The following is an 18577-nucleotide window of genomic DNA, read 5'->3' as shown; positions in this document are numbered from 1 at the left end:
AATTATGTGAAATCGCTTTTTGTTTTTAAACACAAAAAATATATTTGGTTATTTTAAAATAAATGCTATATTTTTTAACATGTACTTTTTAGTTTATTTTTATTGAGTAACTATTGTTGTGAGGGGGAGGAAAATAACTCAAGAGGTTAATGCATTGCGGGAGATTTATTTTTTTGGTTTGTTCAAGTGGTCATTATGGTGACCTCTGAATTATGATTAATGACGCAACTGGTTGAAAATCCCTACAAAAGCAAATATATGTATTTTTAAGATAGTAAATGTATACATACATATTTCAGTTTGCAATAAAACAAACCCTGATTCTACTTTAATAGCAAATTATATGCAATAGAGACTGATTAAAAAAAAAATTATCGGCTATACTCGGTTATATTTAACGCTTATGTGTAAAATTATAAAGAGTAAGACTTAAGTATTTACTATAAATCATATGCATTAGTGATTTCTTTCAAAACAAAAACATAAATCAAAAATCACACTTTTCTCAATTTCACCATCACGGTCTTTACGTAGTTAGATATAACGAAATTTAGCTGGGATTTTAAATAAATATAATATAAAATTTATAACGTGATAAAACGTACATTTAAATCTACATTTTACGTCAAGAAAAAAATCTGCTAACGTGGTGCTATAATGCCTTCACGTCTACGAGATGAAAGCCTTATTTTTATTTTTCAATCGTCGACTTTTTTTCTTCAAACAGAATATATAATAAATTCTGTCGTATTTGAATTGGAAATATGCGCCAGAAGTGAGCAAGTGTGCCTTATTTACGGTGTTCGTACATTTCCACTTTTACGGCCGAGGAAATAAAAAGGATATCTGATCGTAAAATGGCTAATAGCGACGAGTGCGTATGTTAATTCGCCTAAGTAATGCGAAAATGGCGTTCGCCTTCCGAGCTCTCGTTGTTATTATTGTTATATAGGTACGTTTCGAAACCCTTTGTGATATTCCGTTAACCTATTAAATGCTGCTCTTTTGCTACCGAGAAAAAAGCGCCCCCCGTTTTATCACCGAAACTTTTTACGAGCCAATAAAATCATTCGGAAATATGATTTTCGCGTATAATACGAGCGCTTTTATCGTTTTAACCGGCGATAGGTTTTATACGCTTCTTATACGTAAATACTTACTATAATAATATGCATATTTTTAAATAGATATTTAATTATGTATTTTAAAAGTAAAAATTTGAATGGTTCAAAACTTTGCTAGAACATTTTCATTACATGTGCAAAAGTATTTTCATAACTTTTGTGTAATAAAATATTTTTATGTTAATTTGTAAGATTTTTTGTGAGAGAATGTGTGATCAGTGGCGGAAGGGACGGGCCGCCCCGGGCGGCACTTGCTTGGGGGCGGCATATTCGCAATGGGATCGTCCAGTGTGGTTCTTAACCCTGAATGCACTAAAACATATATAAACTCACAAATAACAATTTATTATTTTAAGAAATGCTGATTTTATGATTCTGCAAAAAATATATAGGGGGGGGGGGGCGGAAATTTTAAGGATCGCTCTGGGCGGCACATACCCTAGCTACGCCACTGTGTGTGATACATAAATTGTAGAATATTATGTCAAATTCTGTAAGGAAGCGACTACGTACGACCTTTACGCATCCCAATATACATATTGCGCTCCATATCAATTCTTTATAATATTATTTCTAACCAGGAATACATCCTTGGTTCCTTTAGGAACCACTGACCTTAGTTGCCTTGTTAATGTTTAGTTGAAAAAAATATAAGATTTGTGAAAATGCAAGGTGTTGATTATTCATTGAATTGTTCACCAGAAGGTACTTTGTGCGAAACATCTCAATCTGTCATATGTTATTAAACCAGTTGTATTAGCGGTGAACTTTCATATTATTGAATAAAATATGACAACAATTTTACGACACAAAGAATTTGTTTAGGGGGCATAGCCCTAGGGGTGGTTGACCTCGCGGCCAATGAGACTCTTCGGTGAATCCTATTAGATTGCTTATTAAGTTATAATTACAATTTTGACTATGGATGATTACGGCGTGACGTTTCTCGCGATGAAGGTGTACGTGGCGCAGGTGGTGATGGCCGTAGATGATGCTCAGGGTTCTTAGGCTGCGTGCAGCGAGTGTCAGGTGTGATCTTCAGGTCTGTCGGTGAGGGCGCGTAGCTGGTTCCTCCGGATGGCTGCTGGAAGATCTTGGCTTTCTGGTCGTCTGCGTCGCTGGCTCTGCTGTCTCTGTGCCTCCGTCTCGTATCTCGGACCGTCTGCCTTGGGCCGTCTCGTATCGTGCCTCTGATCGTCTCTTGACCGTCTGCCTTAGCCGTCTCGTATCTCGTACCGCCTTGTCACAAAATGGATCCTCTTAACGACCCGTGTTGTGTAGTCAAAATAAATCACTCTTGTGTCATGATGGTTTGTCTCATTGTTAATGAATGAACGTTTTTGGTTACGGTCATTAGCAATGAGACAATCGCCCTTCTAAATGTGCCTATATGTGTGGTCGCCACAGTCTGCATGGAACAATTACGAACAAAATCGATTAAAATGTTTTACATCCGATGGTGTTAAAAATTCAGAATGAGTTAAAGTTTGTAAAAATGCAAGGTGTACAAAGTCTCAAAGTGTATTTATTTTATTATTCACGAACAGATACTTCGTGGGAAATATTTCAATCTATCATGTGTTATTGAACCAGTTATGTCAGAGGTGAACTTAACCGTCGTCAGTTCTGTTTTTATCAAAAATGGAAGCAAATATGGTTATTTTCTCGAATATACAGCTGACTCAGTTATGGTGATGTGTTAATAAAACACTAAAAATATTTGGGAATGGATACAGATATAATGAAAAAAATTAAAAACTTAAATTTACTCATATTTTTTTGCTGTTATAGATTTTCTGAAAATGCAATTTGCAACAATTGTTGAAATATGTTTTAAATCCTAAACTAGAGATCAATAAATATATGCAAAAATCTAAATAAGTAAATAATGGCGAATCAGTTACAATTCAAATGTCATATTCAGATAATTCTTTTGTGAAAAAATATTTTTTTCAAAGCAATTTTCCTATCTAAAATTTTCACTTTTTCTAATTCATAAAAATTAGAAAAGAATTTATATAGTGATTTTTTTATTACTATAACAAGCCATATTTTCCTTTCACTTGCAAGAATAATTTAATTTCATCTTTCAAGTCAAATACACAGGCCCCAGAGAATCACGATCACCTCCCTTTTTCTATCTCGTTGCGGCCAGAATGTCAGTGCTTGATAACACTCCTCTTGCAATATCCATACAGCTTCTCAATGAGCTTTCCATGCACAGCGATGCTTCCGGCGATAGCTATGAGGAGCTGGAAAAATATTTGTGTGATTTTGCTCATCTATTTTAGATGTGCACCATAACTGTTTTTTTCTATTATCAATTGTATAATGGTAATTTGTCAAGTCATGATGGGCAAATTTCTAATTAAAAATAAAAATATAAACCATTAAAAACAATGTTTATTTTCAGAATATTCTTTGAACACACCTAATATTTACTTTTATGTTCATTGATTTATAAAATAATTCAAGTATATTATGCTATTAATTAAATATTTATTTAAACTGTCAATAGATGTCACTTACTTATTATGCGTATAAAATAATAAAAATATTGTCATTAATTATGCTATAATTAGCACACAATATTTATGTTATAAATTATTTTTAAAATAAAAATATTTTATTTCGAATAACCAAAATAAAAAGTCTGACGATGTTCGTTTAACATTTCGACTGTGTTCATTTAACTCGTTATTTTTAATGAGCGATTGCGCAAGACGTTTGGCAATCTTATAGATTTTGTAATAATGACACTATCCAATTTTTCCCGATTTTAATCTTTTCGAAGGTCGCAGCATAACCGTAATTGCGACCTTGGTACATCGACGACCTAGTAAATCACACACAAGACATCATATATGAGTATTTATGTGTAAAACCGTCGTTGAAAGAGAGAGTGACCCGGCCCCCTTGTGTTTGTAATTTCCTCATGTCAGTCTTCCGAAGTTCCTCGCAACAGTCACACGGTGGTGCATCGATTTTCACTACCAATTTATTTTTTCAATAATCAATGAAATATCTGAGATGACGACCAAGTGTATATTCGCAATTTCAATCATTGTATTTACAGGTATTATTTTTTTTATTTATATATATTACAGTAACTTTTAAAATTGAATTTAGATAACAACAAAATATTCATTATTAAAAATTCTTTTGTTCGGTTATATTATTATATATAAGAAAATTAAATTCAAATTTATTAATATGCAATGTTGACTAAAATCTGATTATGTTGATTAATTGATTGATTTATTTAAGAAATCCTTGAGAGAAAAGCATAAGAGATCTTATCTTCCTTACTCTAGAAATTTGCTTATACATATTAGTACAAAATCCTTTTGGTCATAACTTTGTTTTTTTTTAGCTTGGTTCATAATATAATATAATACGAATTTTCAACATTTTTCTTAATTGAATATTTTTTTAAATGGATTCAACAAATTTAATTGCGAATTCTACATCAAAAATAAAATTATTGCACAAAATACTGTATCAGAATGCAGAATTGAGTTATGAAAATGTATTTTCAATATTATGTTTATCATTTACACTTAATTAATAATAATCATAAATATTGTTATTTCTCTGCTTAATTTTAATTCATTGTTACTTAATCAAATTCTGACTGTCTTTAATAAATATTTTTACTTTATACTAATCAATCAGTTTCATATAAATTAATTAGAAAATCATCATCAAAAATGTTCTTGAAATAATTTAAATTTGTTTACAAAAATGGCATAAAAAAATATCATTTATTCTTAAAATTAGTATAAGTATTTGCTTTATTAAGAGATGACTTAAAATAAAAATTTTAATTAAAAATTATTAAAAATTGAAACTATTTCAATATAATTTATTCTTATTTTCTTGAAACCAATGAAATGTATTATATATACTTTGTGTTAAAAAGTAGTTCTATATTTTTTTTATTTTAATATTTAAATTAAATATAATGCATTGTATTATATAATAGCATAAAATTCGTTGATAATAACATTCATTTTTATTTTCTAAAAAATGTATTAAAACCAACTTAAAATTGTATGTTATTAATATAATTTATAAATAAAATATTTACATTAGTAACAAATATAAGATAAGCTGTCTTTGTGTGTATCGGGTACTTAAGACCGATATACTTTATTACAAATATATCGACAGGCTTTACCGGGCAAGCAACACGGTTTTTCTTTGTGTCATTCTACTGTTATAAATATGTTATAACAAAGTCCTTAAATTCTAAAATATATAAATTTAAAATATAAGCTACACAAATTTTAAAAAGCATTCCAAAAAAATTACCATAAACTTTTCAATTTTAAGTAAAAGAATGTTTTTTGCACAGTCTTATTAGCTTTTCTTCCCACTGGTATTTTGCTCGCTTTGGAGTACTGCAGGGATCAAATTTCTATCTTCTGCTCTTCTTTATCTGCATCAATGTCATCATTATATATATCAAATAATAACTCATTATAATTATTTATATTAATGACCAGAAAGTATTTGAAAGTATAGGCACAAATACGAATTCGTTATTTTTACAAAAAGTAGCTATGGAGGTGATCAGTATTTACAAAATCCTTTCCCAGCGGAATTTCATTGTGAAGTGATTTAATCAGTTCGAGCAGGGATAAGGATTTAGGTGTATAGCTACTCTGGTATTTACCGTTACCAGTACTTGGGCCCTACGAGTCCAACCCTATGGGCGGGCACGCAGCTTTTGACGGCCGGATGAGCGGGACCCACCCCCCGTAGTACTATATATTTTATCGGAGGCGTGCTCTCGTTGCTGGCTTGCATTGCCTTGCACTGCGTACATTGCGTATCATCCTTGTCACAACGCGAACCCCCTAATATTTGAGGGATGTATATGTTGCCTTAGTCGCCTTGACCTTCGGTTCCCTTCAGGGCCGAGCCCTTTGGCCCTGTTTGCGTTACTCTGCTATGCTTTTTTCGTCATTGGTAGTGCCTCGCGCCATACCTCGGACGGTCACTTCCTTTCGAAGGTTTGGGTTTTAACCTCACGAGGGGTCCGTCGCTCTGGCGCCGGGATAGGAATTTATTATGCAAATGGTCAATGTCTGCAATAAAGTATCTAAGATGCTCTATTTCGCTATGCGGGGCGCGACTCAATTTAACAATGTATCGCGGATTTAAGTTATACACGATACATTCGCTTATAGAGTCCTTGATTATATTGCTGTTTGAAATAATACAGAGAAAACATTAAATAGCGTGTATTTAATGAAATATACTGCTGGTGGGTGGTGTCAAAAATCCGTCAATGCTCAGTGATTCTTAGCTGCGATTTTTAAAGCGTCTTGTGTAGTGCCTACAAGGCAGAAAATTATTATAAATAATAGTGCCCCTGAATATATTATACATAAGTAAAAAAATCGATACTGTAATAGCTCCTGTGGTACGCGTACATCACTTTACAGAGTCGCGATTGCGTCCTCTATTCTTCACCGTTGCGGTGGAACGTTAGCGTTCACAAATTTATTTACTGCCTCTTTTTGTTTATTATTTATTGCTTACATAATTTATTTAGTTTAATTTTTTGCGTTCAACTTCTTAATCACCACTAGAGGAGCTAGAACAATTTCTGTAAAAACAATTTCACAATAGGATGGAATAGCGTAGTCCATAACGCCTCATACTAGTAACCCTGAGGTTGCTGATTCGAGTCCCGGCAGTGGCACTCAAATTTTGATTCATAAAAATGCGCTATTAATAAAAAAAACTGCCCCAGCTGCAGTGACATATAATAATGATAAATCAGAAAAACCATGAAGTTCTTGCGCACATAACCTTGGAAATTGAGATAAATTCCAACGCCCCTTCCAGTCATCGATCCTCTGACTAATATCAATAATTTGGGGCGGAAGCAGACTTTTTATTAATCTCTTAGACTTATTTTCATGCATGACTGTGTAACGTAAGATTCAAATTCATTAACATTGAAAATATTGCTATTCTATGGAATAGGGCTTTGGTACCTGTTCTGCAAAGATTCGCACCGATCCTTGTCTTTATTTAAGTGAACTGTTTATATGCAAGTTAATTGTCCGTTCTTTTTTGCTTGTTTCTTCATTTTATAGAAAATCTAAGGAACACAAAATAAATTAGTTTTATGGTTTTTTATCATATGGTTATAGACTTGATAATTGATTTTAATAATTATAATAACACAGAAAGTCTATTAATATTACTTTTATGAGGTAGAAAGTATTAACATATCATTTGATTTATTATCTTCAGGACCAATGGAATTGATTAATCAAAAGTAAATGATTAAATATGTATATAAAAATAAAAAAAATCCTTATTGCTAAAAATGTCATTTTACACATAAAACTCGTTTAATAAAACGAATGAAAGTTTTTGAAATCGAAACGTCTCAAAGAGAATAGAGCACCAAGAATGCGCAAATATGCTAACTTTGACCCCGATATCGCAAAGTATTAAATGATTAGCACTGATTCACATTCCGGTTTCGCTCTTTATTGTCAAATCATTATAATTCTAAAAGCCTGATAATTTTGGACGTTTCCATCGTATACATATATATTTAATATCGGGGTCATTCGCAGATTTTCCGAAGTAGTCTAATCGAACATGTGTATAATACATACGTATAATCAATAGGTTTATGTGTCAAACGAAGCTATTGTTATGCAAGATCCTTCGCTAAGGATTAACGGAATTGTAACATTCCGGCACGTGTTTTATTGTCTTGTATTTAACCGCTACATGGCTCAATTAAATCGTTGCCAAAGAAAAACACAGTTAAATTAGTACTTAAAATTCGATTGCCTACATAGCGTAGTGTACGTAGATAATAATAACAAGTTTGGTTTACGTTTCTTTGAATATTTATCTTGAACCGCTATTCTAAATAATTTGTTTTGTACAAGAAACATTGCAAAGTTTTTGCAAAATTAAAAAAAAAAGTTCAATGTGAACGTATATCTTTACGTACGACTAGTTGTATTAAATAACATTACCGTAGCGTTACGTGATGCTCATTTCTATTGATGTATGTTTTTTTCTATATAAGTAGTTACCGCTAAAGAAAATGATGAATCGCTTAAAAACTTGCGGAAAATATTTATGTCATGTTGCATGGAATATCGTAATATGATTTCTCTAATTAATTTATTTATATCATGAATCACTCTTTAGTTAAAAATATTATATCAATCTAAGATTTTGTATGAAAAGAGCCAAATATATTTATAAATTTATTTTGCTTTGTTATTGCTCTAATTTTATATAAATTAATGTATTTTGTATTTTAAAATGATTTTATAACATTTTGCTAAATTAAACAAACTTATAGTTTGGATATCATTTTTACTTAATTAATTCAACTGGAACATTACAATGTAGTCATATCTAAACTAAGATTAAAATTAATCTCCTGAATGATTTTCTAAACCTTTAGTATATGATTACTATTCAGTGAAATCATATTTAGAAAAATATGTTAAAAGTCTTATGAATATTTTTGTTCCACTATTAGTTTAATTATATTAATAAGTTTTCTTAAAAATCAAATATAAAATTTTTAACAAGTTTTAACGAATAACCAATACAAAATTAATGATTATATAAGTACCTTGTTTATTAAGTTTTAAAATGATTTTTTTTAGTAAAAAATCTGATTTGTATTATATTGTATATTTTAATACGACCACTTCGAAATCAATTGCAAAAGCTATTTCATATGGTTCCTGGATTATATAAAAAACATAGTTTTTCGTTGACATAAACAAACTATATTGCGTATCCGAGCGGATGTTTATTAACAGTTTTAATGCACAATCTTAAATATTATTTAGTGTCATTACATATCCACTAAATAATACGTTTTTAAATATTTGAATCTACCGTTACGCAGTCATACGCGCCAAAGCGTCTAATAATATATGGATGTCAACTTTTTTATGTCGCAGTAAAGCAATTTAATAATTTTCAGAAGGGCGGATTGTAAAAATAGTTGAATTTATATTTTTATTCACACATATATAATTAAACATGCAAAGTTATAGGTTATATATCGATGTTTTATTTTCTGAAAAAAATTGTAACATTGGACGACTACAAAAAAACACACATTTTCTCCGAGCGGTGGTGGAAAAGCTGGCGCAGGGATGATGTCAGAGGTCTAGTATGTGGCGTGGCAGCGAGTGTTGATCCCTCTCTGCTGCGATGGTACTCAGTATGGAGTAGTTCTTTTCGGGATGTGAGCACTCATGACAATATGTTGTCCGTGGGCGACTGACGTCTGCTGATGACTCGGTGACTGCCTTTTCTTCATCGGAGTCAAGGCTTAAGTATCCAGGGCTGCAAATCTTGCTGACCAATCGCAATTATGCAGCGATCATCCAGCCAATCGCTGCAATCGCTTCCTAAAACGATGTTCGCTCGATGAGCATTGTCCAATGTTGTATTGCATTGCAACAACAATCTTGTAGATCCTGTGAATAATATTTACTGTAAGAACAAATCTCGTGTTATTTATTGGATTGTAACGAGGGCTGTGTCTTTTACGTGATCATTTTGGTCCCAGTATTGAGACAAAGACGTGGTCATTTGTGTGTGGTCGCTACAATATCATTAATAAACAGAAGAAACATTAATGTGCAGAGATCCAAACCTTGAGGAAATCCTGATGTAGCAATATATTCAGATGACTTGCGCTACCTATATTTAACATATTGACGATTAGAAAATTGTCATCAAAAAAATTGTATTATTGTTTTAGAAAAGCTGTTTTTTTTCGTCACAAAATTTAATATTTTATAATATATTAATATAACTATAACAAACTAATACTACTCTGTGTACTTACACTCGTCGATACTACCCCTCAGGCCGGCCGACCGATTACATTGCAAAAATAAAAGCACATGATTATTTTAATAATACGCGTTTTTGTGTATTGCATATTAAAAATATATAAAATATGGTTCTCTAATCAATGTAAGTCAAATGATATTTGTGTATTGTTTATCTACAAATCTATTTATGTTTATTTTATTTAATCTGTTCTACATACAAATCCAAAACTTCAGCTTTATTATATATTTATATATTTTTTTTGTTCTATGCAATTCTATTTTTTTCCTCAAATTAAAAATAATGTTATTTAATTAGACTATGTATAAAAAAAAAGTTTTCAATATTTCAGTTTTAATGTCGCAACGTTTATTCATTTGCATACATCAAAAACATATATTATCTCTTTTGTATTTTGAACCGTATTATCAGCTACAAACCTGTATATGATTGGCACACAAAATTACAATACAAGTTCTAATTTATTAACACGAGAGATAATCAGAAAGTCACAATTGAAGCAGTTTTTATTTGGTTAGCAATATTACTGCTTCCGCAAAGATCTGAGTGACGTGTCAGTCTAATTAGCGTGTGTATATTTTTTATTACATTTTTTAATTTAATTTAAAATTCGTCTCTAATGTGACGATTATTTAAAGCAGAAATAATTGAAGACCATTCGTTGTAATTGATATAACTCACTTAAAAATTAAAACATTTCCGTTTTAATGCTTCATATAAATCAATCGCAAAATAAAATTTAGTATAAAAATGCTTATAAATTGATATTCAGTACACATTTTAATAAACAAATATCTGTACTTGAATATATAATGCATTATTATAACATACTACCTACTTTTAGTAACATTATTTTTAAAAAAAATATGACAACGTCACTAGAGTGGGTCAATAACACGAAATTCCAACAAATCCGTCATCCAATCACAAAGGAATCCTTGGTTTTCCGACAAAATCAAATATTTTAATATTTAAAATAAATACTGACTCTCAGCAGTGACATTATTTAATTAAATGATTAACTAATATATTTTCTTTAATTTATATTATTACAGGATGTATTGCCCAGCGTCATCCCATAAGAGAAGCACTATTTTTAGGAAATGATACGTTATCAGGAAATGCAACGAGTGAAAATTGCATATGGAGAAGAGGAGGAGACAATGATGTCTGTCCAGATCCAGATATATTCTTCAACTTATACACACCCACCGAACCCAAAAATAAACAAGAGGTTAAGTTACTTTTATTAATTTATTAATAGTATTACTAATTGACTTTAACGTTAAATATTTACCATTTGCATATGTGAGTTCGCTCAGCCGTTTCCAAGTCGAGTACTCGAAAGTGAATATGAGAATTTCACAAAAAAATATATGTGTAAATGCATTATGAATTGTCAATGGCTTTCCTTTTCACTTTCTCTGATACATACCCTCATGATTATAATCGCACTTAAATATTATAATTATAAAATATGTTATACTCATACAATTACTCATAATTCACTAATGGATAATTGCTATTGAAAATTAAAACAAATAATATTTATGTATTTTATAAATTTAGCTTAAAAAAATATTTATATATAAAATATAATTAGACTTTATTATGGACGTCATTTTTTGTGTTTTTGTCAATAATTATGTTTGAAGGGGGAAAATACCACAGGGATTCAATCTGAGTCCTCTGTTATTTTTGCTCTTTATTAACGACAAACATGCGGCAATTAATAACTTTCATTAATTATATGCTGATGACCTCAAAGTGTTGCAGAGCATTCGCACAAATTTGGATTCACTTTTTTTTTATAAAAAAATTAAGAATTGTCGAGTCACGTTTGGCAGGGATAAAGATTTTCTATGCACATTAGAAACAAATTTAATAAGGCGTCGAAAATGCTCGACTTCGTTATGCTGAGCGCGTGCTACTTTAATAATTTAATGCCGATTCTCAAAGTCCTCAAATATATTTTTATTGTCTAGAATCTAAATGAAATACTATCGAAAGTATCGAAAAAGGACAGAAAAATCCTTATTTAACAATCTGATAATATCGTTTCACAATGTAAGTTTTATGACACATTTTATTTCGGCATCCTTAAATATTTTCCGTTTAACCGTATTTGCTTAAAATACACACGGCATACTCGGGGGACGGTTGTACACAAAAAAAAACAGCATTTAATTATATTGTTATTATTTACCATCAATGACTACTTGTTATCCATCGTTTAATGGATAACTGTCTTTTAAAAGATGTGAACAGATTTTTTTATTACTTTAATGCAATTTTGATTAAATTATTTAATTAGGCAATTAATATTTATTATCAATTTAGAAGTAACAAAAAATATTTATTCTTTTCTTTTAGAAATATAGAAAGAGCAAATTATGTTTGTTAGGTGATTCATAAATAGGAGATTATAAAAATTTCATTAAAGTTTATTTCAAGTTTATAGTCCGCGAGAGTTGATAATGATCGGTACTTCATAATTTTTTTATTAATCTTTGACTATTAGTAGAAACACATTGTAGTTGTCAACAATATATTGGGACGGGTGAGCCCTTTCACGTGTTTTTACGATAAGCAAATTCACGCTCACAAACAAAAGCAAAACAAGAGTGGTTCTGAAATATTTCTTTGCCATTTTTTTCTATCTTACTTTGGCTTCATCACAAAATTAAATATTGTCTGTGGACTATTATGACTAAAATAAAATCATTCTTAGATACAACTTTATAAAAATAACATTAGTTTAATATGCGGTGTAATGTAAGTAATTAATTTTTTTATCCGTTACTCTAAATATTTATATTTTAAAACTGATTTGATTAAATTTATTAACCATAATAGTTTTGTAACAAGCAATATTTTAACCGCCGTTAAATTAATTTTGAAGTACTAATTTCAATCAAAATTTTAATTTTACGGTTGAAGTTTAGAAACACCCCCCCCCCCCTGCGCTTCTTCGTATTTTTCATGTGCAATTCTAAATCTGTATTATATAAATAAAATATTATGTTTATGTTTTGCTATCAACATTCAAATGAAATTAAGCATTACATTCAATCGTCAAAAACTGTGAATTACATAGACAATACAAACTATGAGAAAGCTGTTATGAGCTCAATCAAAATGATTTGCATATAAAAAACTTATAAAAAAGTAACTCGAGCTTATGAATATAAAAAATACTTGTAATAGTGTCATTGAATTTGCATTCATTACTTAACAAATAATTTTAATACATAAATGTTAAACTGCAAAGATTCATCATATAAAGATTTCTCGCTCAATGACACTCTTTTTCTATACCTTATGATTTTCCTATTCACTTTCTTAATTGTACACCAACAACTTTATCTAACTTTTTATTAGAGGTAACATATTAATAGATCTTAACTCTATTTTAAGATGGATATAACCATAAACGATTGGTTAAGGACCAGCTCTTGGGATCCGGCTTTGGAGAACATCATCCTCATTCATGGATATGCTGGAGGAGATGACACTCTGCCTATAATCGTATTAAGAGATGGTATTCAAATTTAAATTATTAATAACTAGTTATTTGTAAAAAAATATTTTGTGACTATTTTACATTAGATTAATATGTATTGTATTTTTCTTAAGCATAATTTATTATTTTACAACAATTATAAATCTATCTTTGTAATATATTATATAAATCAAGGATGTCAGATATTATGCATGTGTATAATTTTCATTATAATTATATAATCAACTATTATCAAGGTTTTGCATGCATCTCATTAACTGTTAATTACATTAATCAATATTTTTTTTAAATTGCTTAAAACTAAGAAAGCTTGCAGAATAAGATTAATGTTACTTTATTGAATAATATGCAAAAAAATATTTCGAAAACAGTTCAGTGCAGATTAACCGACTTTCGCAATACCTTTGTAAATAGGATGTCGTAAAGTGACCAAACCGCAATTTTTTCGACCGGTTCCCTACGGTTTAATACGTGTATTTTCTTAACATGTGCCGAAAAATGATGCTGTGCACATCGATGGTAAATTGCAATATCTTGTTATTATTTTTTCACTGAATCGATTACGTATCAGTATATTGTTTGCCAATTAAACGTTGCGTAAACTATTAAGTGTATAAAAAGACTTACCTCATGTATGACGAATGAATTAAAACGTCAAACATACTATCTATTTTATTGAATATATATTATTACTCGTTTTGAACGAACGGAAATCTAACCTAATCGACAATAGATCATATAACAGTTGACCTAATCTAATCGACAACATCAAATAAACATTCTTTATTCTAAATCGACAAATTAAATGTACTGGGTCAGTAATTTAGTTGCTTTATTAAAGCGTTTTTGCATAAAATATTATATTTTTAAACCCATCGTAAACCACTTTTCTTAAGCAGGTAGCGAAACCAACAAAAATTACCGTTACACATTTGTGACGCAATACACAAGAAATGAATATTTCACTTACCATTAAAATCATCGAAGATCATGGTTGATGAAAACGAGGAAAAGGCCAGACGGATGAATTGAATCTTCTATAATTTATTCGGTACTATATTCATATAAGCTGAACGCTGCCGCATGAAAATTACTTCACTTAAAATTATGCTACAGTTTAGACCCTGAGCTTGCACCAAATTAACACAGATCACCCAGTATAAACCTTTACACTTCAATCGTCAGATTTGGTCCAGTCAAATCGTCATTTTTGAGTCACCGAGAGTTTCAATAGTAATAATATCTAAATATAAATTAATAGCATGTTTTATTACGGCTGGAATATCAATTATTACTAACTTTTTTAAGCAATGAACGCATAAATGGCACTCTGAACTTACATATAGAAATATAGAGCTACATGCATATGCAATTATGAATAAAGATACAATACAAAATATACATACATAAGTTAAATTATAAGAATTTATTATTATTACATTTATGTAAATGCTCCTGAAATTAATTTAAAAAATTTGTCAGATTTCTACACAGGAAACGGTCCAATTTTTTTTATTTTATAATTTTAAAAAAATTGTGTGTGCGAATAATATATTACTTCATTTTTACTTTGATTTCAGCATACCTTGACACGAAACGTTACAACGTGATCATGGTCGATTGGGGTGCGTTGTGTCGTCCTCCTTGTTACGTTGCTGCCGTTCACAACCTTCGCGCTGTCGCGCGCTGCTCGGCCCAGGTTCTTACGAAACTGCAGTATTCAGGAATGCCGATGACTACGACTACGTGCGTGGGCCACTCTCTCGGAGCACATGTCTGCGGCATTATGTCTAACTACCTGCCCTTCCGCATACACAGGATTATAGGTGAGATGCCAATGACTAGAAATCTCCTTAATCGTGCTTCAATTGTAACTTGATTGCTTTTGAATGGAAAGTTGTATTTTTTTAACATATATGGTACTTATGTAATTAGCTTGTTGTAGAGGATTTCATAAGTTAAGAGTAATATGTAAGTATTAACCCTTTGCTAACAATTCGGATGTGATACCTTACATTAATTGTAATTAAACCTTTTTTTGTAATGAGGACACACTAAAAATAAATATGAAACCATTAATATGATCAGTCAAAAGAATCGGTATTCAGTTGAAAGTACGAACTTTTTTAGAACTACCTCTCAGTACACATTTTACAACATTTTTAAAGCCATAAAAACTTATTACCTTCATAAGAGATGATACTTTAAATTAAATTAAATATATTTTTCGATGAAGCTCTTATTTACTATTAGCATTATTTTTTTTAATTATTTGCTTACAATTTAAAAATTTCAGAAAAACAATTTTTTTGAATTGTTTATAGTTTTTTTTTTACTTTGATGCCGAGTGGTATGACTTCATTACTAAGTAAAACACTCGGTGTGTCTGTCGGTATAAATTTGATTGTGCATGTACACGTCGTGCAATTCAGGTTTCATTATCGGGCGGCGGTGTCGAATGCGGAAAAGTAAAGTTGAACAAAAGTTTTTTACACGTCGTTGAGTCCGAAGTTTCAATCTTCTTATACGCTTTCCTTACAGTAGCTTGTACTACAAACTCTTACTACATACTGGTAGTAAGAGTTTGTAGTAGAGTATATTGTTATAATTTAAGAAAACTATAAGAAGTACTTCGACATTAGATCAAACTTGCTGTGCTTTTTTTGGTCTTGGCTATTCCATTGAGATGAATGTGCTTTTGTTTTGATGTCCTAACCATGAGCAATTCTAATTCGTTAGCTCTTCATTCTACAACAGCTTAGGAATATTCAGATATGTCATTTGGAGGGGGGCAGATAGGGGCATTTGCCTCCCCTTGAATTTGGCCAAAAAAATGCATGTCATTTAATGAAATACTATAAATTTCAATGAAATCGAAATAATATAGAAAAATCTTAAATAACATCCCTGATTCTAAACCAGAAATTCTTTGGTTATCCCTCAAATAAAACCTGAAAATGTAGTTTAGAATCTATTCCGAGAATATTTTTTAAAATATGTCATTTCAGTGAAATCATATTGGAATTAATTTTCCCCAGTAGATATTTATATTTTTATCAATGAAAATATAATTTGTCTGACAGGTGCTAGTAAAATTATATGATTTCAACTTTTTCATACAAAGTAATATATACATTTACATACTTATAATTATTTATTTACATAAATGTTACAGTGAATGTGTATTTTTCAATGAAGTTAAATTTTCATTAGTGAAGTTCAAATACATTTTAACCAGTAGACACATTTCTATTAGCAAAAATATAATTTAACTGAAACTGCGCTAGTAAAATTATATGCTGCTCTAAAATGTCTGTGAAACTCAATTTAACAGTTGTGAAACGTACATTTGCTGTTCAAACCCAAACCTAACCTAAAACTAATTATATTTTTAGAACTTTCATTAGGTCAAGACCAAAATACAAACTAGACCAACTCAACTCTTAGGGGAAAATATGCGGATGAAGCACAGACAAATTTCGCATGTTGCTCTATAGTTTGTCTGCAGTTGTATATTACACTATGTTTTAAAAATATGATAGCTATTATTACCGATATTATTACTGACTTTTGATATGAGAGCATTGGTCAAAGTGTATTCAAACCTGGGAACACTCGGTAACGAGCGTTCTCACTGCACCAGCGCCGACACGATTTTATTGCTTTTGACTTCTGAGATGTGATAATTGTTTTTTGCACTCTCCTATTGGACAAAATTTGGTTTTGATATGCTTCATTCGATTCTCACTTATTGTATGGTTATATACTAGGCCCACTAGGCCATACATCTCTCTCGTCTACGTCTTCACTACCCTTTTGGAAGCGTTTGACCATTAATGAACCCTCCGTTTAGACAGCATCTTCGCCAAAAGGCTTCTCTATCATATGCATATTTTTTATCATACCTCATATGTATATGATTAATCATTACAGGATTAGATCCAGCGCGTCCTTTGGTTCGCAACTCAGCACCGTTACGCTTAGACGCCGGAGACGCAAATTCAGTTCAAGTATTGCACACAAACGCGGGACGATACGGCGAAGGAGGACGACTCGGACACATGGACGTTTGCATCAACGGTGGAAGAATTCAACCTTTCTGTGAAAGCGCTCCAAGTAAGAATCAATTATAATTAATTATAAATCACAAAGCAGCATAATTAATCAATGAACGCAATCTAGACGAAGCATTATGCAGTCACATTTGGTCCATTTGCTATCAAGCCGAGAGCCTCTTCGTAGATCGCATGGCTGAACCGTGCGGTAGAAGATGTCCCGTGGGAGCCAGACCTTCACCGACGCTGCCAGGAAGTCCTATACCAATAGGACAAGCCGCACCTTTGAAGTTATTACCATCTCATGTTATGTTAATTCAAAAATGCTTTGAAGTATTCATAAATTATTTATGATTTCAGAGCTCACGGAACGTATTGTGTCAATAACGATTATCCACCGTACTGTCCTCGGTCGCCAAATGATGTCGGCGATTTAAGATGCTGTTTGAGTACGACGGAACACGCCGCAGCTATAAAAAACTCAACGCATTTCAAACCCCCTGGTCTTAGAATAATGAGACAGATGCGTAAAAGAAAGCAGTTGGGAAAGTATTGATCAAGTTTGTTAATATTTAAGTTGTTTGATTATAGTACCATTTTGTATGAATGATTTGCACGTAATTTTATGTTTGTATTCAATAATCTTATCAATGTTATTATGTGTAATGTTGTTTGTTTATTGCTCTGTGATAAGTGAGTATTTATTTTATATGAATAAATATATTATACGAAATTGATTATTTTCTTTGATTCAAGACTGAAATTTAATTGTATAATTTTTTGCTCCCAGTTATATTTTATCCTTCTAAGCTCATGATTTATGATGAAATATTTTTATTTACCAGTAAATAAAATAGTCATGAGAGAAGCATTCATCTTTTAAGTAAACTCAAGTATCACATTGTGACAATTATTTTAAAGGCAAGAAGTAAAGGAAGAAATGGACAAATCACTATCCCAATGCATTTACATCCTCCGACCACGTTCCATTCCAGTTT

At 30.9% G+C, this 18577-nt stretch overlaps 1 protein-coding gene across 1 annotated transcript; it reads left to right on the top strand.

Annotated features, from left to right (window-relative positions):
* Positions 1-4000: 4000 nt before the first annotated feature.
* LOC148225985 (phospholipase A1) lies at positions 4001-18316 on the top strand. Its single transcript, XM_088203964.1, has 7 exons — positions 4001-4200; positions 11057-11235; positions 13419-13542; positions 15105-15350; positions 17458-17640; positions 17707-17869; positions 17940-18316. The coding sequence occupies exons 1-7, from the start codon at positions 4155-4157 to the stop codon at positions 18133-18135; spliced, it is 1137 nt and encodes a 378-aa protein (XP_088060090.1). The 5' UTR covers positions 4001-4154; the 3' UTR covers positions 18136-18316.
* Positions 18317-18577: the final 261 nt, after the last annotated feature.

The sequence above is a fragment of the Plectrocnemia conspersa genome, unplaced genomic scaffold, assembly GCF_051122295.1.
Source record: "Plectrocnemia conspersa isolate PC_06_02 unplaced genomic scaffold, ASM5112229v1 ptg000014l, whole genome shotgun sequence".
NCBI lineage: Eukaryota > Metazoa > Arthropoda > Insecta > Trichoptera > Polycentropodidae > Plectrocnemia > Plectrocnemia conspersa.
This window is presented reverse-complemented; position numbering and strand designations above follow the sequence as displayed.